Genomic DNA, 26,838 nt, shown 5'->3' on the forward strand with positions numbered 1-26,838 from the left:
ATATTCTACTCTTATAGAATTAGGATACGATTCAAAGTTTACAATGACCAGAAAACTCCCAGCATGCCCTGCACTGAGTACACAATCTTTCTACATGAAATGTTGATATTAAAGAGCTAATTTAATTCCAGTTGAGATTAAAAGATTCCAAATAAGAGATTTGAAGGATAATCATAGTCTGTATTTGACTAATTAGAAATCCTTGCACAACATGCTGAAGTAAAATTCATCTAATTTTTTTCCATTTTTCGCTGGCGCTTCATCATGCAAGAACACTAATGATGCAGTACTCTCAAACCCTTTTGACGTCTTTCCAAAAAAATTGCCCTGCTTGATATCTTATCAGTCTTATTCAAGTTGTACATGTGTCACACAAATTGTATGTAACCAAAGATTTTGTTTTTGGCAACACCTCAGGCTTATGCAAAAAATAATGGTACACATCATAATCCCTTTTTCTCTAATTGTCGGTTTTGTTTCTCCCTTAAAATAAATTCAATATTCCCAGCGGATATGGTGGTTGTCAATGCAGTAATGTGGTTCTGTGTTTCGCTAAAATTTTACAGAAATGGGACACGGTCATGCCGATAAAAATGGCAAAGGAGTGATATGTCAAAAACTTACTGTATGATTTCATTTGACACTTGATATCTACGTTTTATCATTATACACTAAGTTACACTTACCTGTTGCAAACTATACAAAGCCTTTGTTCTCTCTTTTTTGTACCTTGTATGATGATGCGGAATTCTTAATAATTTTGCAGTCTACATTAAAGTATTATATCTGGTAGATGCTCATTTTTACTTCCTGTTCTGATTTTTACCGTGTTGAATTCTTATTTTACGCAGATCCAGTTTAAATCAAAGATTCTCATAGAAAATATCAAAGTTGTCATAGAAGTCTCCTGGCCCTTGGTGATGAACCAATCAGAATTCTCCATTCATAGCATTGGTGAGTTCCTCTTCTTTGTTATTACTTGGTCGAATCTACAGTAAACTGTTGCTTGTTTGAGCTTTGTTTGACCTTTGAGGTTTTACCGTGTGTCCAAAACCCATCATAATCTGACTGTCATGATTATGGATGTGAAATGTTCTTAAGTACGGCTTAAAACACCAGTCAAGTATTAAGTAACTATGGTTACTAGATTATGTATCATATTTTATCAGTAAAGGATGTTACACCTTTTTTCACATGAAATGTAAGACCCCATTTAACATGAAGCACATAGATAATATAGAATTTTCCAGTTATCTTTAAAAATATGTATTCAGCCATCATCCTGACTTCTGAGTTTTCTCAGAAGTTACAATGCTTTATATTTTGCCCCTTTTCATCACAGTTGTTTTCATACTGTTTTTTTTTGTATCTTATCCTTCATCTACATGTATTGCTTTATATTTGGTAAAAGCAAGATTATACAAATGAGCATGGAATGGTTTAAAGGAGTCTACATATGTAATCCAGCATTCTACCAACTGAGCTAAGGGGTAAATTTACTATGGTGGCTGTCTGTTGTTGATTAAGCAGTGTCCTTCATGCGCCCGCGGTACCATGCCTTCTATAATCTTCATGCCTCCGTGGAGAATGTGGAAGGCGCAGTGAACGCTGTTTTGCTGCCTTTGCATGTTTGACGAGGACATGAAGGTTGCGGTATTTATAAAATCAGCGATAAATGAAGATGGTTTCTGTCAGCCATTATAATTTGTCTTAGCTATTCTCATTAAAATATTGGAAAACCTGCACTCACTACACTCCTCGGTATGTAAGGTTTCCTCTCACTAGACTCCTCTGTATGTAAGGTTTCCTCTCACTACACTCCTCCGCAGGTAACGTTTTCTTTCACTACACTCCTCTGTAGGTATATTTCCTCTCATTACACTCCTCTGTGTTTAAGGTTTCCTCTCACTACACTCCTCTGTATGTAACATTTTTCTCTCACCACACTCGTCTGTGTGTAACGTTTCCTCTCACTACACTCCTCTGTATATAAGGTTTCCTCTTGTTACACTCCTCTGTATGTAAGGTTTTCTCTCACACCACTCCTGTGTATATAAGTGTCCTCTCATTACACTCCTCTGTATATAAGGTTTCCTCTTGTTACACTCCTCTGTATGAAAGGTTTTCTCTCATTACACTCCTCTGTATGTAAGGTTTTCTCTCACTACACTCCTCTGTATGTAAGGTTTTCTCTCACTACACTCCTCCGCAGGTAACGGTTTTTTCTCACTACACTCCTCTGTATGTAAGGTTTTCTCTCACTACACTCCTCCGCAGGTAACGGTTTTTTCTCACTACACTCCTCTCTAGGTAAGGTTTTCTCTCACTACACTCCTCCGCAGGTAACGGTTTTTTCTCACTACACTCCTCTCTAGGTAAGGTTTTCTCTCACTACACTCCTCTGTATGTAAGGTTTTCTCTCACACCACTCCTCTGTAGGTAAGGTTTCCTCTCACTCCACTCTTCTGTATGTAACATTTTTCTCTCATTACACTCCTCTGTATGTAACATTTTTCTCTCACTACACTCGTCTGTGTGTAACATTTGCTCTCATTACAGTCCTCTGTGTGTAACGTTTTCTCTCACTACACTCCTCTGTATGTAACATTTTCTCTCAGAACCCACAAAGAGTGTGGAGAAGATGGTGTCGGTGTTCCAGAGAGGTAATTCCCTCCCGTCTGATCTAACAGGTCACATCATGGCCAAATACAAAAGTTCTTCAGGTAAGTTTTGATTAACTCAAGTCTTCCTAAAATCACAATGGAAGGTTATGTTCTATTATTGAGTTGTCAGCGTCTAGTTTAAGCATTCTGGGACGTTTTCTTGAAGAACTCAGTCATGTAAAAATGTTTTTCCTGTTAAAAATGTTTTGGGATGTCATCTTTTGGCATTAAGTTTTGATTGTTTTGCATCTTGAAATTGATTTCTTCTTTGTGGTCCCGTATATCTTTTGGTCAGATTCATTAAAATTCTGTCAACAGAACTCTCTACGCTGCTGAATTCATATGATTATGTTTCCTAAAAGAACACAAAATTGTGGATAATAACCCTTCTAGTTTATTTAGGGGCCTCTGTGGCTCATTTGGATGACACGCTAGCGTAGCGCAATGACCCAGGAACCTCTCAACAATGCCGTTGCATTGAGTGCAAGTCCAGCTCATGCTGGCTTCCTCTCCGGCCTTACATGGAAAGGTCGGCCAGCAACCTGTGGATGGTCGTGGATTTCCCTCTGGGCTCTGCCCGGTTTCCTCCCACCATAATGCTAATGAGTGAAATTTTCTTGAGTATGACATAAAAGACCAGTCAAATAAATAAATAAAACAAGGAATACATTATGTACCATTCGCTGCTAGGACCTTCCTTTTCTAGCACTTCTATTCTGCTCTTTATGTAAATGTTTTAATATTCACAAAGTGCACGCCTCTTAGCGGCATGACCTAAGGAGAATTAGTTAAAAAATAAAAATGCAGTGATGTTAATTGCACTTTATTATTCCTCTCTTGTAAAGAGTCCAGAGTTCATCAAAGTCACTGTTATTTATAGGTGGAACAAATAGGTTTCTTTTTCAGAAAACATTGTATAATAAACCCTACAGCACATATTCATGGGAACTTACATCCTACATTTGCCGTCTCATTGAACTTTGCTTTCTGTAAAGGAGAGAATGATGGTTAAAGAGTGTTGGTTGGTTGTTCATTGTGGGAATTTATAATTTATGTATTTGCCTTTCTGTTCTGCAGGTGCACCTCGTGTCACCACCTCAACGTTTCGTCTGCCACTTAAGTTGGTGGTTAAACCTGTGGTACCCGTGAAGACAGCTGAGTATAAAATCACTATCGATACCAACAAGCCACCTGCAAACCTCAACGACATCTTCCCAGGTAAGTTTGCAGTTTTAGCTGACACGGTTTGAAATACAGACGCCAGCAAGCCCAGGTAAGTCTTCAAAAAACACCTGATGTATAGACAGCAAGAAATCACCTGCAAACCCAGGTAAGTTTGCAGTTATAGTTGATACCACTTGCTGCATAGATGCCAAAAAACCTCACTGAGTCTGCAAAAAGTCATTAAAAATACCTGACATCACCTGCTATAGATGTATGTAAGAATAGATGAGAACAACCCACCTACAAACTCTTTTTAGGCCTTTTTCCCAGATAACTCCTCAGTATTAGCTGATGTCACCTTAATACTACAAACAGGAACAAGACCACACATCAGTCAGTATCTTCACAGGTAAGCCTCCAAAAATACCTTTTGTTCTTCCATGTATCTTGCACCAGTATGATGTTCACACCTCTATGGTGGGAGTGTGAAAGATCATCAGTAACTTTCCCAAGGTCGATGATTTATCCCGGGCACTCTGATTTCATTCTCTTTTAATGAAAAGCTCTTGAGTATCACATGAAACAACCATCAGATAAATATTTGTTTGACTGGTGTTGTACATGAGCTCAAGAATATTTCACTTGTACAACAGTGGCCAGCATTGTAGTGGGAGGAAACCAGGCAGATCCAAGGGAAAACCCATGACCATTCGCTAACTATCAGATAAGTAAATAGATAGTTAATTGTGCTTGTGTATATTCTTGTGTTTCAGACTTACTGGGGGAGAATGCTGGGGGACCAGGTGCTGCCCTGGGTTTTCAGTATTACGGAGGACCTCTTGTGACTTTGTTAGCCTCTAAAACATCACGTGAGTATGAGATCAGAGTTTCGTCTCTCGTACATGTTTGCAAAGGGAGGCAACTCTTTAGGCCACAGCAAGTTAAATTGTTTCATGGCAGGATAAATCTATTCTCAGAGTTAGAGGAGAGGATAAAAATCAGCTAGTGTTTGTCAGATGTGGACTGACAGAGCACTTTTTGCTGGAAATCTAACTAAGTAACAGCAAAATCATAATAATATCAAGATTGTACAAAGTAAAAAAGTGGATTTTCATTTTTATTTTTGTTCCATTATTGGATTTTTTTTTGTCAGCTTACAAAAACACAAAATAAAATTGGTTTTTTTTTTTAGGCTGTATTGATTTCTTGTAACATTTAACTTATTGGCTGAGTTGCTTAGTTCAGAATGTTTGATCATTCACTCATTTTTGAGAGCTCAAAATGAAAATGATGACCTCAAATTGAGCCGGGGCCTCCGTGGCTCAGTTGGTTAGTGCGCTAGACACAGGAGTCTCTCACCAATGCGGTCGCTGTGAGTTCAAGTCCAGCTCATGCTGGCTTCCTCTCCGGCCGTATGTGAGAAGGTCTGTCAGCAACCTGCGGATGGTCGTGGGTTTCCCCCGGGCTCTGCCTGGTTTTCTCCCACCATAATGCTGGCCGCCGTCGTATAAGTGAAATATTCTTGAGTATGGCGTAAAACACCAATCAAAAAAAAAAAAAAATCAAATTGAGCCCAGTTCATCACAAAGCTGACTTCTAATCACATTAGCAAATCTAAAAGTAAAGAAATCAAATATTCATAGCTTCAGACACATGAGTGACTCTAAACTAAATGGAGTCTAATACATTTGACACATTTAAATCATATTGGTCATGTTGGATTTGTTGAGGTCATCGCTCTGAAGAGAAATGCATGTATCAAACATTTTGACCCCTAAATTGTGAGCGTATATTTATTTTGGAAACAATGTTTTAGGGAAGTACAGAATAGAGTGCGATATTTCAGAGAGTTACGAACTGCAGTGTGATATTTGTCGGTGTTTTATTTCAGAGAGGTACAGACTACAGTGTGATAATTTTGAGTCCATGTGGCTAATCACCACGGAGCTGGTAAATCGGCTGACCAATCATTTTAACCGTGGGACATCACAGGACTTCAAGGCCTCATTTTCTGGTGCTATCCCACTGATGGAGTATTTTGAGGTCGTTGACAGACATTTTGAGGTGAGCAGTGCCATGCAGTACATTTTTATACTTTTTGCCTTATTCTGTGAGTTCTGTATTGATATCAGAATTCGTTGTGAGATTTCAGGGGAGGTTAGGATGATAACCTACTAGGAAAATTTATTTTTAGCACAAAAAGCAATGTTTTGTGACATTTATTTGGTTCTTAAAATCCACTTTTTGGTGAAAATTTTAGATCAAGTTAAAAATCTAATTAGCAAATCTAAAAATTACAAGTTTCATATTAAGTTCAAATCTGACATGAATTTCCAAGTCTGACATGAAGTTCAAGTCTCACATGAAATGACAAGAAGTTCTAGGTCTGACATGAAGTTTCAAGTCTCACATGAAGTTCCCAGTCTCACATGAAGTTCCCAGTCTCACATAAAGTTCAAGTCTCACATAAAGTTCAAGTCTCACATAAAGTTCCCAGTCTCACATAAAGCTCAAGTCTCACATGAAGTTGTACATTTAGAAGCGTGTGGTTTATTCTGGGCACTCCTTCACTCAAACTATACAACTGATACATATCACAGTATATGGCTTTAAACACAGTCTATCAATAAATTGAAGAAAAAAAAATTAGGTCAAACAGGACTGATAAATCCAGTGAGATATTTCGTGTCTTATATATTCATGGCATGATAATGTTAAAATTAGACCATTTAGGTGGCCCATTGGTTAGAGCATCCACCTCGAAGTCGTTAGAACCCAGGATCAAACCCAGGGTGGATCATACCAAAGATTTTTAAAAATGGTACTTGCTGCTGCCTCACTTGGTGCTCACCACTGTGAGGTTAGAGCAAGGGAAATCTGGTGTCATTGTAATGTAACTGGGTGAGGTGTCATGTCTGGTGTTTTTGGCATGATACTTCAGTGGCGGCAGCACTTTGGTGGCATGGACTCATGGACCCTGCTACAAGAAGACACAGATATGCACACATTTGTCACTGAAAAAAGTATGACATTAAACCCCAAGCATACATATACATACATACATATACATACATACATATACATACATACATACACATGTACATATATATACATACATACATACATATACATACACATACATACATACATACATACATATACATACATACATATACATACATACATATACATACACATACATACATACATACATACATATACATACATACATATACATACATACATATACATACACATACATATACATACATATATGTAAACATGTTAACATGCTGTTTGACAGTAGTGATCGATAATGTTTATTGTATGTTTGATTTATTGACCAGCAGGCGGTAACTGCTTGTGTCCCTAACAGCTGATTTAAGTCTTTTTGTTTTGGGAGCCCCCATGGCCGAGGAGGTTAGCACGCCAGCACGGTGCAATGACCCTGGAGCATCCCACCAATGCTGTCGTGGGAGTTCCAGTTCATCCAGGCTTCTTCTCTGGTCATATGTGGGGAGGTCTGCCAACAACTTGGGTGGCCATGGGTTTCCCCTGGGCAGAATTTGCCCACCAAAATGCTGGCCGTCGTCATGTAACTGAAATATTCTTAAGTACAACATAAAACACCAGTAGTATAAATAAATGAATTTTTTGTAAGGTGCTGTATGTTATTAAACAGTTTCACCATTATTTTTGACAGTGTCGGTTGGAAGCTGAACACTGTAAGGAGATGCTAGACCAGAGGGCATCCCAGTTCCGGGCCATACAGAGGCGTCTGCTCACCAGGTTCAAGGACAAGACCCCTGCCCCACTAGCCAACCTGGACACGTTACTGGACGGTACCTACAGACAGGTGAGTGCTTGACTCCTCTAGAGAACCTGGACACGTTACTGGAGGGTACCTACAGACAGGTGAGTGCTTAACGCCTGTAGAGAACCTGGACACATTACTGGATGGTACCTACAGACAGCTGAGTGCTTAACTCCTCTAGAGAACCTGTACACATAACTGGATGGTACCTACAGACAGGTGAGTGCTTAACTCCTAGAGAACCTGGACACATTACTGGATGGTACCTACAGACAGGTGAGTGCTTAACTGCTCTGGAGAACCTGGACACGTTACTGGACGGTACCTACAGACAAGGTGAGTGCTTAACTGCTCTGGAGAACCTGGACACTTTACTTACTTTTGGAGATGTGTGTCCGTACTCTGGAGATGTATGTCCTTATTTTGGAGATGTGTGTTCATATTTGGGAGATGTGTGTCCATTATGTCTGAAGTAATGTATGAATTGAGGAAAAACTACCATTTTTAAAAAGTTTTGATCTTTGTGTTCTCCTGTTTGGATCAGACGTCCAGTTAGCAGGCTGCCATTTGAACTGAAGCACTAATGGGCGGGCTGCTGGGTTTCTCGCAACCCTTGTTTGTGGTTTGTATGTGTCTATCATGAACTCGGATTGTGTGCATTACAGATTGTGGCTCTGGGGGATGCCATAGATGACAAGCGGTTAGAACAAAGACGAGCAGCCAACCTGCTGAGCTGTGCGACTAGGCTTCTGAATCTTCTGCTGAAACTCTGGCTAGAGCTGACGGACAAGGAGATGGTTGTGCTAGAGAGCTGCCTGACACCTGTCATCACAGAAAGCGAGGAACAGGTAACCACATGGGTCTTTTTGTTGATTGGTCAGCTTTATGAAATCCCAGCAACACCAGTTTTCTTCATCTGAAAAACTGAGGACTGTCACAGAGATGAAAAATTCTCAAGTGCAGCATTAAACAATCAAATAAATAAATAATTAAATAAAATGAAGTGAATTATCTCCCTTTCTCAGGCCTGGGAGAAAATGGTGGACTCTACAGTTACTCACATGGTGCTGGCTCTGCTAGCTCCATGTATAAGTTCCCCTATGTCATGTGTGATCATGGAGTTATAACCCTTTGTCATGGCCCTATTGTCCATTCGTATCATGTCATGTGTGATCTCTTTTTCTCAGGACTGGAAGAAGATGCCTTAAGCTCGGCTTACACGGTAGCCTAAAACCCAACTCAGTGCGGCTAGGCCATGGCATGGGGTGATAAGTGCATGCGAAAACGTACCTGTAAGCGTATGCGAAATAACAACACAACTGAACTAGTTATATGCGAGTTGTTACGTGTATGCCGGGCAATGTTAAAAGTCAATGGCCATCAGCGACTGAGACCAATTCTACACTTCCAGCTGAGTTGAGATGAGTTGCATCTTAAGCTTTTGTGTATGACAAAGCTTTACTGTAACATTGTATGATTTTGTGTATATAATGAGTTATCTCCCTTTTACAGGGCTGGGAGGAGAGTGTGGACTCTACAGTGACCCACATGCTGCGGACTGTGCTAGCTAAGAGTTCCAAGGACACTACCGTCAACCCAAGTCCCATGGGTCTGCCTCCAGACACCACCAAGCTGAAGAAACATGTGGCGTTATTGTGTGACCGCCTGGGGAAAGGAGCCAGACTGGTGGCTGGTGGACAAGGTACATGTAAGCACTACAGACAGGGCAGGGTTGGGGTTTTAGTGGGCTGGTGGGGTGGGGAAGACATTAGAATTGACTGAGGATAAATTTGTTGCGTGATTATTCACTGACAGGATATAGAAATATATTGTGTCAGTAACCCTCATATTGGACTGATGCCTCACTTAAAATGATGGTTACGGACACCATATATTTCCATATTCTGACACCGTATTTATCCTGCAAAAGACCCATCTATTTAGCACACAAAAAACGATTTATAGGCGAATGGCCTCAGCGATGTGACCAATGTTCGCACAACCGACCATAGAGCGATAACCAGCCAACACACATGGCCTCGTCTGCAGGATATGGGAATGTACATGTGTGCACTTTCCCCATGTGATCATTGCTATCCAATGAAAAATGAAGTAGTTTTGTGGACTCGGCTCCTGAGCTTAGATTTATTCTGCGCGTGAGCACAAAATTGTACCATAGGTGCATAAAAGAGTTTGCAAACTTGAGATAGGCGATGATTATTTACCTGACTATGACTGTATCTTTGATTCTGTCAGGTGACCCCTTGGCAGGTAAGGAGAGAAGTCGACTGACAAGGACTGTGGAAGCAAACGGGAACACAGAAGAATACTCTGAGATATCTAACCCCGACCAGTACCTGGGCAAACAGAAAAAACAAAGCAAAAAGAGTAAACACAGAGAGTTAGCTCCCCTGAATGGGCCTGGACTGCCACCTGCCTTGGAGCAGCACAATCCATTGTCAGCAGGTAATGCTTCAACTCACACTTTTATATGGATGGCTCTTCTTTTCTTTAAATAAAGAATACTGTACTTCACCCAAAGTTAGGTATGTTAAACACGCTCTTTTAGAAGCAAGAAATTAATCAAACTTCACCAAAAAAAAACTTTTAAGTGGCCCTATAAGGTGGGTCATTCAATGAGAATCAAACAAAATATGACACTTGAAAAATGCTAAACTTTAGGTGAAATACAGTGCATAAAGTAAAATGTTTATGCTTCAAGTACATTTGTAGATGCCATAAGGCAACATTATTTGTGAGGGGATATCACAAAAATTGTTGTATGAAACTGTGTGAAAGTGGTCCCTGTTATATCCCCTGAGGGAATGTGTTTTTATTTCTTCTTCATGGCTAAGAGATCTTCAGGAGCTGCTTTTCAGAAATTTCTTTCATTGCTTTAGTTATTAGCTCGCTTTACGAAGAAAGGAGAGGTATTGTTAGAGTGGGACCAGATGCTGGTGGTGCCGGTGGCAGTGACAGTGTTGGTCTCCATGTTGCTTAAACTTTTTTGCCAAACATGGGGTTGCAGAGGCCACCCATAGTACACAGATAGCCAGTCATTGGTAGCAATTTGCATAATAAAGACTGAGGAAGTCCTTTACTTCATAGCTCAACATTTTTCTCAGCTATTCACACAGTTGCAGTTGCCTCCCATAATACATGGATTGGCAAATGCAGTTCTCAGTTTGCATATCAAAGACCTCTGTGGTAAAATTGTGCACGAACTCCCCACAGTGTCCTTTACCACCACAATTATTTAGAACTCCATGTGAAGTCACTGCTCTGCAATCCTCACGCATGCGATAAACAGTGATAGTTGTGGCAGTGTAATAATTTTGGTCTTTCTTGTTGATTTAATGGTGAAATCTTAGCACTATATAATTAGAGGGTAATATTGTGCTACTATTGTTGTTTGGTTTGGAGTTCAGTATTTTGAAAGTATCACATGACGTAAACATTGTGCAGTTTTAGAAGCTTTTCAATCAGGCGAGTTACCGGTATTCTCTAAATGCCTTGTTAATTTGATTTTGACAGGTAAGTAAAACTATCCGTGTGTGTATTTGACTGGTTTTTAATCCCATCTGGAGGAAATTTATATTTACTTGGGGGACTATTTTATGGGTGGAAGAAACCAGACTAAACAGGATTATAGAAACACACACAGGGCATCAGTGACAGCAGTAAGGTTCATGTTAGAGTAGGTCCTCATTATGGAAACCTCAAGCCAAACTGTGTATGTTGTTTTAAGGGGGCCTCCATGACCAAGGAGGTTTGCACGCCAGCACGGTGCAGTGACCCAGGAACCTCCCATCAATGCGGTCACTGTGAGTTCAAGTCTAGCTGGTGTCCTCTGGCTGTAAGTAGGAAGGTCTGTCAGCAACCTGCGGCTGGCCATCGGTTTCCTCTGGGCTATGCCCGGTTTCCTCCTACTATAATGCTGGTCGCCGTTGTATGGGTGAAATATTCTTGAGTACAGTGCAAAACACCAATCAAATAAATAAATACTTTGTTTTAAGGTTTCCATGATCTCAAGAGGCAGAAGGACATAGAGAAACTAGTTCCAGACCTCGACGATTTAGGGCCTGTGGTGGACCAAGGTGGTTCTGAAGATATAATCAATGGGAGACAGAACAGGGAGATGCTGTCATTATGAGGTCTGCAGGCCAGGTGAGTGAGGCTTTGTACAGTGTGATATAGTGGGGGATCTTGACCTGCCCATTGGAGGGTGAAGATCAGAGAGATGGTGTTTTGTGAGGTTTTATAAGTAGACACATGTAACTGATAAGATATGGGTTTCCTTCTAACTGTTCATGTAAATGCTTAAATAGTGACAAATTACACGCCCCCTTTCACACGGGCTTAGGCACAATTTACAGAAATGAAGTGCTGTTAATGGCAGTCTCTTACACATCACTGGTATAGAATTGCTCAAAAGACCCTCCCACATAGTAGGAGGAGTCAAAGCAAAGGGAACAGGTGATTGTGGATTAAAGATATTAAATACACCTATAATTACTTACCATATTTAATCCATACTCGTTGTAGCACATCTGCTGCTGTCTACGCTCCCTTTACATCACTGCCACCACTAGGCAAGCTTGATCTTTGGAATGGGCGTAACGCATTTACGCTTCTTTAGGTTGACTTATAATCAGCTTTCATCTGTAAGATTGGTTCATTTGACCTTTGGAACAGTGCTGTGAATACTTTTGATGAAGAGGATGTACATGTATTAAGTATTAATAGAAACAAAGGTTGTGACAGAGGTTTTCCATTCTGTGACATCGAGGGGGTCAGCACACCAGCACAGCGTAATAACCCAGGAGCCTCCCACCAAAGTGATCGCTGTAAGTTCGTCCAGCTTATGCTGGCATCCACTCTGGCCATACGTGGGAAGGTCTGTCAACAACCTGCAGATGGTCATGAGTTTCCTATGGGTTCTGCCCAATTTCCTCCCACCGCCTTCGTATAAGTAAAATACGGCTAGTACAACATAAAACACCAACCAGATAAATAAATAAAATAAACATTATCTGCGGCCTCATCAGTGTGTACTTAGGAGCGTGTGTCATATACTTTATACATACATAAACCTCGTAAAAATTGCTGGCTGTCCATTTGGAATTCTCAAACCTTCAAGTGGTCTCTCATCAAGGCCTTGGTATTTACTTTCTCAACTTTTCCTTTCACGTGGCTGTTACTTATTTTGAGTACCATTCTCTAATTTTTAGGCCAGACCTTAGTAACCATGTGAGGAAAAAAGAAACTAACTATTCCTGCTACAGTTAAATGTATATTGGCTAAAAAGAGCAGATCAGGTGTTCCAAATATTAGAAGAATCCAAAGAGCCCAACTCATTTCGTTCATTTGTACTTAAAAATAATCTTTATTTTATTCACTAACAGGCATTGTAATCTTGTGTGAATTGTTTTGTCTTCCTTTAATGAATGAGTTGTTATGTTGACCTCTATTAAAATTCCCTGGACCTCGTACAGCAGTTTGAAATGGGGCTGAAAACATGAAGTTTAAATCCCTTCAGAGTGAGTGAGTGAATTCTATTGAATGGATATCCTGTTTCACATCTAGAGGATGGACACAGAATATTTCCTCATTTGGTTAGCGCGCTAACGCATCGTAATGACCCAGGAATCTCTCACCAATACGGTCGCTGTGAGTTCAATTCCAGCTCATGCTGGCTTCCTCTCCGGCCATATGTGGGAAGGTCTGCCGGCAGCCTGAGGATGGTTGTGGGTTTCCCCCGGGCTCTGGCTGGTTTCCTCCCACCATAATGCTGGCCGCCGTCGTATAAGTGAAATATTCTTGAGTACGGCGTAAAACACCCATCAAATAAATAAATAAATAAACATGGAATATTTCCATATGATGTGTACGTGTATGTATTCAGCTGTTAACTGAGAACTAGGACTTTCCCCTCAGTTTATTTGCTTATTGTGCAGTCACTCTAAGCAGAAACAGTAATTTCTCCCTCCGGAAAGTACGGCAGCCATACTTTCCTAAATTCAGCCACCCGCATCTGTATTGTCCAGCCAAGCACATCTTGGCCATGTTGCCATACATAGAGCATCAGAACAGAAACAAAGCCCCTGTGCTATTCGTGCATTTCTTATATCCACTCCATTCCACAGCTAATCACAGAAATGGTGTATTGTGTATAACAGTAAAGCAACCGTTTAAGTGGGAGAAAGACTGTAACTGTACATTCCTGGATGATTTATACTTTCTTATCCGGGAATGTGCACTATGAAGCCTTTCTCCACACCGACTGTAAGGAAATATGAGGTACCCACCTCATGTGTGATAACAAGGCTGCTTGTACAGAGAAGTAATAACATGTACTTCTCTGTAGTATCAGAGAGACAGGAAAGTGTGAAATAACATGTCTGTAGTATGAAAGAGAGAGGAAAGTATGAAATAACATGTAAATGCCTATAGCGTGAAAGGGACAGGAAGGTATGGAATAACATGCACTTGTTCGTAATATGAAAGAGAGGAAAGTATGAAATAACATGTACATGTCTGAAGTATGAAAGAGACATTGAAGTGTGAAATAACATTTACTTCTGTGTAGCATGAAAGAGAGAGTGAAATAACATGTACATGTCTGTAATGTGAAATAGACAGGAAAGTGTGAAATAACATGTACATGTCTGTAGCATGAAAGAGACAGGAAATGTGAAATAAAATGTAGATTTCTGTAGTAAGAAATAGACAGGAAAGTGTGAAATAACATGTACATGTCTGTAGCATGAAAGAGACAGGAAAGTGTGAAATAGCATGTACATTTCTGTAGCATGAAAGAGACAGGAAAATGTGAAATAACATGTATATGTCTGTAGTATGAAAGAGACAGAAAAGTATGAAATAACATGTACATATTTCTTTTACACACCTTTGGTCACACAAATTTAAATTTTTATGTTACAGGCTAAACAAATCACTTTTCAGTGTTGGAGGAAGGTATCAAAATATAAATAAAACTAAGAAATCATGTAATTTAATTTGGGAGAAATGTGAATGGTGCCAGCAATCTGTCCTGTTGAAGACGTACATTAGTGGGATTAGGAAACCTTGAAAAACTGGAAAATCAATAAAAGAAAAACATTAAGATCTGAAAAAATAAAAAGGTGGATTTTCAATTTCGTTGTTGTTCCGTTTGTTGATTTTTTAGTGTTTCGCCCGCCAGTAAAACAAAAAAATAAAATTGCAGTAACTTTAAACAATAAATCTTATTGTACATCTTTTTTTGTAATATTTCAGAAACATAATACACAGTGAAATTGAAAGGATTGTATATAATGTATTTTAGATTTATTGGGGCATGAACAAAAAAATGCTATGCAAATTTTTGTATGAACTGCCATGCTGATTCATGGCACAATTTGCACACCATTTTTCATTTGTACTCCAATAAACCTAAAAAATATAATTGCATAGTGAGAATAATAAAAAATTTGTTCTTCAGCAGCCCACTTTATGCATTTATGATATTAAAAATTACCTGAAGTTTTGCATATGACTAAATTGGACATTTTGCTTGGTTCTGAGGATTCTATTGACCTTAAAAATATGTTGCAAGGTTTGTTTGAAAGGTACTATGATATCAGACGGAGAAGATGTGAGTTTTGGCACCAAACATAATATTTTAGTACATTTATTTGCCTTTGAAAATACACTATTTGGGCAGAACTTTTGTCCGCACATACATGTATATACAATATTGGTACTTACATTTTTCAAATGCGAGGCTGAGCATTGAGAATATAACAACTATAAAATCTTAATTTTGACATAATATTTTTTGAGAAAGTAAAAGAAAGCCAGAATATGAAGTAAGGTTCGTCATGCAGACAACTGAAAACTGTGCATAAAAATACTTTAAAATGGTGGGCTTTATGAGCCATACTTATTTCAGTAATCTTTTACTCATGAGTAAATGAGTTATTACAATATATATGATTAGAGTTGAACAAACTTCCTGTGATGTCAGAGTTTCTAACCTCGGATATTATGGTCCATAAAGCCCACCTTGGAATTCAAGTGTTTGAGCGCCTTTAACTCTTTTTACAAAAAATCACAAAAATATATTTATTTGATAGTTGCTTAATGCCATACTTAAGAATTCTGATGGACATGTGTTTTTATGTTTTTTTTTATTTTTTTTGATTTCATTTCATTGGTGTTTTGCGCTGTTCTGTAGTATATTTCACTTACACATTAGAGTGGGATGAATCCGAGCAGAGTCCGACAGAAACAAGCCACCATGATATGTGTACATAAAACTACTGCTGTCTGTGTACCCAACCACATGCTTTATAAGTACAGGTATGATATACATGTACACTGCAGCAGTGTTTTGACAGATGTGAGAGGCTGAAGTGATTTTCCATGTTCACACACATCAACATGTACACAGACATCAGCCTCATCAGTCTGGCAGGGTCTGGCCTGAGCTTCTTTTAGCTGGGTGTGTTACAGATATATAGGGGGTCGCCCCAGTGCTTCCAGCTTTGCTGTTCACCTTTAATATGTGTAGATGGGTAGACAGAGAGATGACCATTGCTTCTGTTTGTAATTTTTGAAAACTTCATCATGCATATTGGGGTACAGCAACAAATGAAATATATTTGTAAACAGTAGACAAAGGCAAAGTTTTATATTGATGGCATGTTAAAGAATTTGTGTGTCATTATATATGTACAGTTTAAATTTGACAAGGCCATGTTTCATCGGTTATACGTTAACATTTGTCAATCTATCACACTGTTGTTGCTGCTCTGGTTTTACTGTCTATGCTGTACATCTATCACACTGTCATTGCTGCTCTGGTTTTACTCTATGCTGTATGTCTATCACACTGTCATTGCTGCTCTGGTTTTACTGTCTATGCTGTACGTCTATCACACTCTCGTTTCTGCTCTGGTTTTACTGTCTATGCTGTTTGTCTAGCACACTGTTGTTGCTGCTCTGGTTTTACTCTGTGCTGTACGTCTATCACACTGTCGTTGCTGCTCTGGTTTTACTGTCTATGCTGTACGTCTATCACACTGTTGTTGCTGGTCTGGTTTTACTGTCTATGCTGTACGTCTATCACACTGTCATCGCTGTTCTGGTTTTACTGTCTATGCTGTATGTCTATCACACTGTCGTCGCTGCTCTGGTTTTACTCTCTATGCTGTACGTTTATCACACTTTCGTTGCTGCCCTAGTTTTACTCTCTATGCTGGATGTCTGTCACACTGTCGTTGCTGCTCTGGTTTACTGTCTATGCTGTACATCTGTCACACTGTCATCACTGCTCTGGTTTTACTCTCTAAGCTGTATGTCTGTCACACTGTCGTCACTGCTCTGGTTTTATTCTCTAAGCTGTATGTCTATCACACTATCGTTGCTGCTCTGGTTTTAGTCTCTATGCTGTACATATGTGTCTTTCACATATCACATGTTTTAATGAAATCAGAAAAGGAAAAAATGATTCACACAAACTTCTTAAAACTCGCACTTCCAGCGTGACAGAAGTAACCTCTTATAATGTTTTTTTAAATGATGGCCTTAGGAACTTAATTCTGTATTGTGCTAATACGATAATGCTTTTGGCAGAAAAGTGGAAGATTGGTGGTATAAGTACCATGGGCCCGTTTCACAAAGGACGCGTACATAATGTTACATGCACAAAATCTTCATTGGCACAAAGTATTGTAGGTATTACGTTTCTGTGGTAGTTATGTGAACGTAGTGCTGTGTACGCTTTGCGAAACAGGACCCAGTGTCTGCACACTATATACGAACTGTTCTAAACATTGCCTGAGTAGCAAGGCTTAGAGCCTTACACGTGATTGCACTCAGCTGATTTCATCAGAGGCCCCGTTCTGAGCTTGAGGTACAATGAGAGCACTTTGACAGAATTTGTCCACAGCTTGTGTTTCTGACACACACAAAAGAGCTTGGAGCTTTGTAATGTGACCAGGTTATTGCGTGACCACTTATCTTTTGTGACGGGCAGGAGTGAGCTCTTTCCCCCTCAGTAGATACATCTCAATTATCTACACTAATCCCACACTCTTCAGTCAGTCTGTTGAAGAGTTGTTGAGGGTGGGGATAGAGACAGAGGAAATGAAAGATGTTGTCTGGAGATCATTTGGCAGGGTGAGGTGGTGGGGTGGGGAAGCGTAGTGGTGGTGGGAGGTATGTTTAGTGTAATGCAAGTCTACTCTATAGTAACAGTTCATTTTTACCATCTTTCCAGTAGCTAATAATTAGCGTCCAAGAAGCCTGCCTGTAAATATACATTTGCATGGTAAAGCCCTCTAGCCAGTGGCATGGTTTTGCATTTTGTAACAACAGTAGTCATCACTTAGGCTCTTGTGGGTTTGTGTGCAGTGCATCAGTCAGTCCGCTGGTGTATTAGTGCACCAGTGGCCAGCAGTTAGCCTCCCATTATGTTTTTTACATTCCCCATCTGTAGCCAGTGGTCAGCTAGTTTTACATCTGTAGTGCGCCTTGCAGTGCATCTGTATTCTGCATTTTGCCTCACACCTATTAGTTTTGTATCAATAGACAGTCTGTTTGCCTGTAGCTCACCCGTGGAATGTTTAAGTGTGCTGGTCACCATGTCAGTAGACGACATCAGTATTTAAACTTCACATTGGCAACACTTGGAGGCTATGTGTACATGTATGTGACCGGTGGTAGAATGGTAGAAGCCTGCTACATGGCAGTGAACGAAATGTAGCATGTCATTCAGGACCTTTGTTTCTACCATTCTTAATGGAAGAGGGTTTATATGTTATATTAAACCCTGTTGTGTAAAGAGTGAGGAGAAAATGTGCCCGTTACAGTGTTGTTGTTTGCGTACGTCAAGTTTTGACCAATCTCCCATTAGTACTGAACAATCTACACCCATACAGTACTGTGTGGTCATGCACAGTCTACACCCATTCAGTACCGTGTGGTCATGCACAGTCTATGCTCATACAGTACCATGTGGTCATGCACAGTCTACTCCCATACAGTACCATGTGGTCATGCACAGTCTACTCCCATACAGTACCATGTGGTCATGCACAGTCTACACCCATGCAGTACTGTGTGTTCATGCACAGTCTACTCCCATGCAGTACTGTGTGTTCATGCACAGTCTACACCCATTCAGTACCGTGTGGTCATGCACAGTCTACACCCATTCAGTACCGTGTGGTCATGCACAGTCTGCACCAGTTCAGTACCGTGTGGTCATGCACAGTCTACTCCCATGCAGTACCGTGTGGTCATGCACAGTCTACTCCCATGCAGTACTGTGTGTTCATGCACAGTCTACACCCATACAGTACCGTGTGGTCATGCACAGTCTACACCCATACAGTACCGTGTGGTCATGCACAGTCTACCCCCAGTCAGTACCGTGTTGTCATGCACAGTCTACACCCATACAGTACCGTGTGGTCATGTACAGTCTACACCCATACAGTACCGTGTGATCATGCACAGTCTACACCCATTCAGTACCGTGTGGTCATGCACAGTCTACACCCATTCAGTACCGTGTGGTCATGCACAGTCTGCACCAGTTCAGTACCGTGTGGTCATGCACAGTCTACACCCATACAGTACCGTGTGGTCATGCACAGTCTACACCCATACAGTAGCGTGTGGTCATACACAGTGTACACCCATACAGTACCGTGTTGTCATGCACTGCTTTGTGTTGATTGTGCTTACAGCACTGAAAGGGAATAAAGCGGCCTCTGTGGCCTAGTAGTTGTCATGCTAGCACAGAACAATTATTCTGGAGCCCCTCACCAGTGGGATCGCTGTGAGTTCAAATCTAGGTTATTGTATCTTTGGAAGGTCTGTCAGCAATGTGCGGATGGTCGTGGGTTTTCTGCAGGCTCTATGCGGTTCACTTCCACCATAATGCTGGCTGCCATCATATAAGTGAAATATTTGTGAGTACATCATAAAACCATAATCAAGTAAGTAAACAATCTAAATAAGGAACTGGTGGGTTGCCTGTTTCTTTGTCAGTGCCAATTTGTGAGTCAGCATGTTTGAAATGTGTTTATGGCAAGGACAAGTGTGTGTTTCCCTTTTTTTGGTCAGTTTCAGATTGAGTTGTCATTATTGAAAGTTTTGTTGGAAAGACTGATGTACATGCATGGGTATCTGAGGTAGAAGTTAAGACCTACGGGCCCTCGTATTCATCCAGCACCTCCAGTCACAGCATAGAAGTTAAGACCTACGGGCCCTCATATTCATCCAGCACCTCCAGTCACAGCATAGAAGTTAAGACCTACGGGCCCTCGTATTCATCCAGCACCTCCAGTCACAGCATAGAAGTTAAGACCTACGGGCCCTCATATTCATCCAGCACCTCCAGTCACAGCATAGAAGTTAAGACCTACTGGCCCTCGTATTCATCCAGCACCTCCAGTCACAGCATAGAAGTTAAGACCTACGGGCCCTCGTATTCATCCAACACCTCCAGTAACAACATAGAATTTAAGACCTACGGGCCCTCGTATTCATCCAGCACCTCCAGTCACAGCATAGAAGTTAAGACCTACGGGCCCTCGTATTCATCCAGCACCTCCAGTCACAGCACATCATGTGTATACTGTATGTATTAGGGACAAGGCTGGAAACAAAGGTTTACAGGTTTTAGAAATAAAGTATTTCTCTGTTAGTGTTATACTTGTTTGTACTTCATGGTGTCCTGCAGCTAATAGTTTGTTGAAAATATCCACAATGTGGACAGAATCCATTAAGATGTCTGCACATAGATCAGTGATTTATCTGGACACAGTGGCATTCTTTTCTGTCTATTCTATCCCATAATATCACGTATATCATATAACACAACAGAACAGACAGAAGGCAATGCGGCTGTCTCCAGATAAATCACTGATCTACATGCTGACGTTTTGATGGATTCTGTTCCTATTGGGGATATTTCTAACAATCAGTATTGGTGCCATGAGACTGGCAGGACACCATGAAGTACAGATGACAGTGAAATTAATGGAGAAATTCGGAATTCAGTAAAACTTTCCCACTTTCTAGTCCTTCAAATACACAGTATACACAAATAGTCGTATGACTGCATTGGCCTGTTGCATCAATATTAGGTCCTGTGGGAAGACCCCTGAGCCTTGTTACAGTCACAGTCTGTTTCTTGTAGACAGCCTTAACTGTCCATCTACCCGTAACTAATTAAGGCTCTCCGGTCTCGTCTCCCCAAATTTTAGCGCGGCTGTGGTGTTTTCACGTCTGGACTGTCTTTGAAGGAGAGAAACCCAAAGCTGTTCAGAAGTGTGAGGTGTGGTGTGTCTTTTTAGAGAGGGCAAACCTGAAGCTGTTTAGGTCGAACTGATGGGTTTTATGGTTCACAGCTAAGGTGTGGCATTACATGACTTGCAGAAACGCCATAATTAGGGTAAGGTGTCAGAAGCTCTAGATTACAGCTGATAGCAAGGAAGCATTGGGGATCACCAGCAACAACAACATGGTCTCTGGACTGATGAATGAGAGGAAAGATCTGGTTATGCTGTATGCCAGCAGTGCCTGGTGAGAGGTCAGGAGATACCCCGATAAAGGGAGATAATGGCGAGTGATGAGGAAGTCAATATGAAGGAACAAACAGATTGTTGTCAGTTTTGAAGAGGTTAGGTCTACATTGTAATTGGTCATTTATCTATCAAAAGGGGAGCAAATCTAATCTCACCATCTCTCCAACTTCATTGGATGCCAAATAACTGGCCTGCCTAGATCACAGCTGCATTGGATGCCAAATAACTGGCCTATCTATATCACAACTTCAATGGATGCCAAATAACTGGCCTATCCAGATCACAACTTCATTGGATGCCAAATAACTGGCCTGTCAAGGTCACAACTTTATTGGAGGTCAAATAATTGGCCCTTCTAGGTCACAACTCAATAGAATGTCAAATAACTGGCCAGTCTAGGTCACAACTTTACTGGATGACAAATGAACAATCTAGGACACAAGAGGGTGTCTTTCCCCTGGACAACTTTGGGTACAGTTTAATAGGCTGTCCTTTCCCTGAACGATCTAAGGTACAACTTAATAGGGTGTCTATCCCTTAACTGCATAAATTTAACTGGAAAAAGGTGCCTTAGTGATTGAATCGGTTCAGGGTTTACAGTACGTTTCCCACCTCCCGCCATAATGCTGGCCACCATCGTATAAGTGAAGTATTCTTGTGTATGGCATAAAGCACCAATCAAAATAAATGAATAAATATTTGAACATTCCAATAAATACAGCTATTGTGATGTTTACTAATGATTAATGTTGTGTTTTCCAAGGGTTATACAACTTCTATAAAAAATAGCACTTCCACTTGTACAAATGTATACTTGTATTTTCGTAGGGTACAGAAAAAAAGTGAAAACTGACAGAACAGAATACACATATGGGTATAAAAATGGACCAAAACAATAATTATGTGTTCATATCAATCATATTGCTTATCTGTGTGTCTGAGGAATGCTTAATCATCGTGAACTTTTGTTTTAACAATACAAAGGTCTGAGAAAGCAAAAAAAACAAAAAAAAAACAACAACATGTTTTGCTGCTGTTACCGGATCATGTCACGTCACATAGTTCATGTTTTCAAGCTAAATAACATATATTTTCTGTCAGTATGTTTGTCACAATACGTCTGATTCCCCAGGCTGTTGAAGATCCGTCATAATGATGGTAATTAATTTTGTTACGATGTAATTACGAGGGGAGATGAGGCAGCTTTTTGTTTCACTGTGGCCTGAGTAAAAAGGGTAGAAATCATGTTGCCACCCACACAGTTTACGACTTAGCGCAGGACCCCCCATAGGATGTTTGGACAGTTAGAATTTTTACATCACCCTTGTCACGTCTATGAGAAAAGCGTGGTTCTTTTGGGGGGGGGGGGGGGGTGTGATAATATTGGTAGCACCTACATGTCCATGTATGTATGTAATAGAACAACAGACTCGGGGGTAAAAAGCATATGTACTCTAAATCACCTTAAATTTCACCCACAAAAGTGCATTTTTAGAGGCAAACAAATGTCACCTGATGTTATTTTTGGTGCTTAAACTGACAATTTTCCAATGGAGTATTATCCCATGTTCCAAACACACCTCAAAACACCTTTGTAAAATGACTAGAACTCTCAGAATCACTAAAAATGGACACGTTAGTCATGGACGAAATGTGTTGTCATTTCATAGGATACCCGTACATATAGTGAGCTTTGTTTTTTAGCCGAGTATTTGTAATGTGTGTCATCTTTCAGCAGTCACAAATTAAAGTCCCAGAACAAAGTTCACACACCACCCTCCAAACCACCTTTCATCCCTTTCCCGCTGATGCCTAGTTACATAAATGTTAAAAACATCCGTTGAGGGAAAAAAACTTACTACAGTGACAAGTGTAATATAAGTTTGCTTGCTGACTTGATGTATGTGTTGAAATCTGTGACGCTGGAACAAGCATGGATGTGGACCACATCTGCCGTTTACCTGGCGTGTATTAATGCTGCTCAAACCCTGGGGCCACATTCACAAAACTTCATAAGTCATAGTTCTTGTAACTGTTTTCTTAAAAAAATGTCTAGGCTTAGTATGGTGCTATAGGGTGACTTCATTTACAAGAAAAGTTATGAAGCATTGATTTAGGAAGTTTTGTTAAAGGGGGTCCAGAGTCCATTCTAGGAGCCTTCACATGTACAGTGTCATGTGCTAGAAGTGACGGGCATTCTAGGCTAGTCATGTCAAGGTGCTTTTTAACATCACTGCATATTTATTTCTTTCATGTACTCTCTCACTTGCATGTAAGTTATTATTTAACCATTGATGAGCAGTTAAAACAAAACATGAAATAGATTGACAAGAGGCCGGTGACCGTTTGTCAGCCGTCACACTGTCCTCGCCGAGAGGCCGGTGACCATTTGTCAGCTGTCACACTGTCCTTGCCGAGAGGCCAGTGACCATTTGTCAGCTGTCATACTGTCCTTGGAGAGAGGCCGGTGACCATTTGTCAGCTGTCATACTGTCCTCGGCAAGAGGCCGGTGACTATTTGTCAGCTGTTACACTGTCCTCGCTGAGAGGCCGGCGACCATTTACCAGCTGACACATTGTCCTCGCTGAGGGGCTGTTGACCATTTGTCAGCTGTCACGCTGTCCTCGCCGAGAGGCTGGTGACCATTTGTCAACTATCACACTCTCCTCGCTGAAAGGCCGTCGACCATTTACCAGCTGACACACTGTCCTCGCTGAGAGGCTGTTGACCATTTGTCAGCTGTCACACTGTCCTCGCTGAGAGGCTGTTGACCATTTGTCAGCTGCCACGCTGTCCTCGCTGAGAGGCTGTTGACCATTTGTCAGCTGTCACGCTGTCCTCACTGAGAGGCCGATGACCATTTGTCAGTTGTCACGCTGTCCTCACTGAGAGGCCGGTGACCATTTGTCAGCTGTCAAACTGTCCTCATGGAGAGGCCGGTGACCATTTGTCAGCTGTCACACTGTCCTCGTGGAGAGGGCGGTGACCATTTGTCAGCATTTGACCATTTGTTACAATCTTCACACAGTTTGTCATTCATATTTATTTACAGGGCGGAGCAAAAGTCTGGACTTTTACTGTATGATTTGTTTTCATTTATTTTTAACATTATTTTGATCATTTAAATATCATGTATAATATTATTAATTTTATTTATTATCTTTTTGATTGTTACCCATGGCAGAGAAGCTAACAATACCAGAAAGAGTAGAACTTGTATTAGCAGTTTATGCTAACAAACTAAGAACATTACAAGCACTAGAAGATAACATGACACAAGAATATAAAACCATAAGAGGGAATAACTCTATGCTTCGAAATGTGCAAAGATCTTGTGTCTCCTGAGTAAGAAAAAGTGTTTGGAGGAAGGTGGAAGTCAGTTCGAACGCTTAGTTTAAACTATAAATTGTTATATAGTAAATTGCCTATGGGTCCAGACTTTTGCTCCACCAGTATATAATTCAGAGTTCAAGAGTTGGAATTTCAAATTTCATACTTCCACTCAAATGCAAATAGAATATATCACAACTTCAACACCCAAATGAAAAGAAATTTACATGAAACACATGAAGCTCGAGAGCTTTGATCACTGGGGCCTTAATAGGAAAACTGTAGTTTAAAGTCGCTTTATCACCTCAAGAAGAAAGCTGAGAAGCATTTTTGTACTTCTGTCATGTTTTATATGTTAAGCCATGTCATATGTGTTAGGCCATGTCATATGTGTTAGGCCATGTCTATGTGTTAGGCCATGTCTGTATGTTATGCCATGTCGTACATGTATATACTCCATATTAAGAGACAGCAACCAAGCGTTTCTTGTATCCTTTAACTTGACCTCCGTATGTTATATGTCTGTATACAGTATGCACAGTGTATTTCCATTGTTAACACTAAAACTGGTTTCTTTCATGTTGCAGGTAGGTTCAACCCGTTCCCACTTTTGGCACACCCATATCTGCACTCCAGAGACGATCAACACCACCCAGTCACCTGAACACTTCTTCAGGAGTCAGTCCTAAGTCAAGGAGGGGATTTGTCCGTCCGTTGTAAACAGTCTGTGATCATCATTGTCTATCATCATTGGGCTCATGTGTGACTACTCAGCTTTTCCCACCTTCACATGCCAGTTCTCTGCTGTTGTGCATCAGTGCTGGTGAATTGTTTTTTTCCTTTACGAGCAACAGATCTACAGAAACAATGACGTATTACAGAAAAGAGTAAATATATTGGAACAGTTTGTTTCTTAATTAGAAAGCAATGTTACCCACTGAGCAGTGAACACGGTTACATCTGTGTAAGGGGTGTTGGAAGGCGTACACATATCTCCATGCTTCAGGCATTCTCACTCAGACATGTTTTGTTAGAGGTCTTTAATGTATTTGTGTGTATGTATATGATTGTACTGTTAACAAGCCTTGAATGTATACTTTGGTTGGCTCACTGAGTGAAATTTTTGTGAAATTTGGGAGAGTTTGTTAGTTACAGTACTTCATACTCAAGGTTGCAAATTTCCTCTATGCAGTCAACTTTCTTCTCGGCACACAGCTATCCTCTAGACACTTAGCTTTCCTCTAGGCACTCAGCTTTCCTTTAGGCACTCAGCTTTCCTCTAGGCACTTAGCTTTCCTCTAGGCACTTAGCTTTCCTCTAGGCACTTATCTTTCCTCTAGGCACTTAGCTTTCCTCTAGACACTTAGCTTTCCTTTAGGCACTCAGCTTTCCTCTAGACACTTAGCTTTCCTCTAGGCACTCAGCTTTCCTTTAGGCACTCAGCTGTCCTCCATCTGTGAACCTGAATGACATGTTGTTGAATTACGTTTGCATACATATATGGCATCAAACACAAATATATTGCATAAAAAATCCATTTCCTATCAAATTTAAAAGGTACAATGTACGATGCCATAGGTAACTGTCTTGAGGCCGCTTTTGCAGAATGTTATGGTCAGATTTCCCACAGTAAACAGCATCCTTGTGAGACTTCAGCTCTGTAATGCAACGGTTAAATATTTCTGGACAAGGATATGCTTGCAAAGGTTAATATAAAGTGAGCGCTCGTCCTATTCTTGGAAAAGACAGCCTGTAGGAATATGTATATGTGCTTTAATGCTGTACACTCTATCTCAAGATTTCAAGGTGTTCATTTTAAAAGCTTAGTCTTTCATGATCTAGTTTGGGAAGAGTTGTGTTAATTTGCCAGTGACAGCTTCCAAATGTCCAAACTGCTGGCACATTCAAAGTAGAATCAGGCAATGGGTTGATTGTACATGTACTGAATCAGGCAATGGGATGATTGCACATGTACTTAATCAGGCAGTGGGATGATTGCACATGTACTGAATCAGGCAATGGGATGATTGTACATGTACTGGATCAGGCTGTGGGATGATTGTACATGTACTAGATCAGGCTGTGGGATGATTGCACATGTACTAGATCAGGCTTTGGGATGATTGTACATGTGCTGAATCAGGCTATGGGATGATTGTACATGTACTGAATCAGGCTTTGGGATGATTGTACATGTACTGGATCAGGCTATGGGATGATTGTACATGTACTGAATCAGGCTATGGGATGATTGTACATGTACTAAATTTCCACACTTTAGTA

The 26,838-nt window shown here is 40.5% G+C and overlaps 1 protein-coding gene across 1 annotated transcript in view; it reads left to right on the forward strand.

Moving 5' to 3' along the window:
• The window catches only part of LOC135464596 (protein PTHB1-like), a 41,887-nt gene extending 16,032 nt beyond the window's left edge, over positions 1 to 25,855 (forward strand). The window contains exons 14-24 of the mRNA XM_064742038.1: positions 852 to 954; positions 2,619 to 2,723; positions 3,741 to 3,881; positions 4,601 to 4,696; positions 5,719 to 5,891; positions 7,531 to 7,683; positions 8,307 to 8,489; positions 9,154 to 9,343; positions 9,898 to 10,107; positions 11,658 to 11,808; positions 25,143 to 25,855. Of these exons, the coding sequence (XP_064598108.1) occupies positions 852 to 954; positions 2,619 to 2,723; positions 3,741 to 3,881; positions 4,601 to 4,696; positions 5,719 to 5,891; positions 7,531 to 7,683; positions 8,307 to 8,489; positions 9,154 to 9,343; positions 9,898 to 10,107; positions 11,658 to 11,794 (1,491 nt within the window). The 3' untranslated portion in view covers positions 11,795 to 11,808; positions 25,143 to 25,855. The remainder of the gene's footprint in view (positions 1 to 851; positions 955 to 2,618; positions 2,724 to 3,740; positions 3,882 to 4,600; positions 4,697 to 5,718; positions 5,892 to 7,530; positions 7,684 to 8,306; positions 8,490 to 9,153; positions 9,344 to 9,897; positions 10,108 to 11,657; positions 11,809 to 25,142) is intronic.
• The last annotated feature ends 983 nt before the right edge of the window (positions 25,856 to 26,838 follow it).

The sequence above is a fragment of the Liolophura sinensis genome, chromosome 4 (genome assembly GCF_032854445.1).
Source record: "Liolophura sinensis isolate JHLJ2023 chromosome 4, CUHK_Ljap_v2, whole genome shotgun sequence".
In the NCBI taxonomy this organism is placed as follows: domain Eukaryota; kingdom Metazoa; phylum Mollusca; class Polyplacophora; order Chitonida; family Chitonidae; genus Liolophura; species Liolophura sinensis.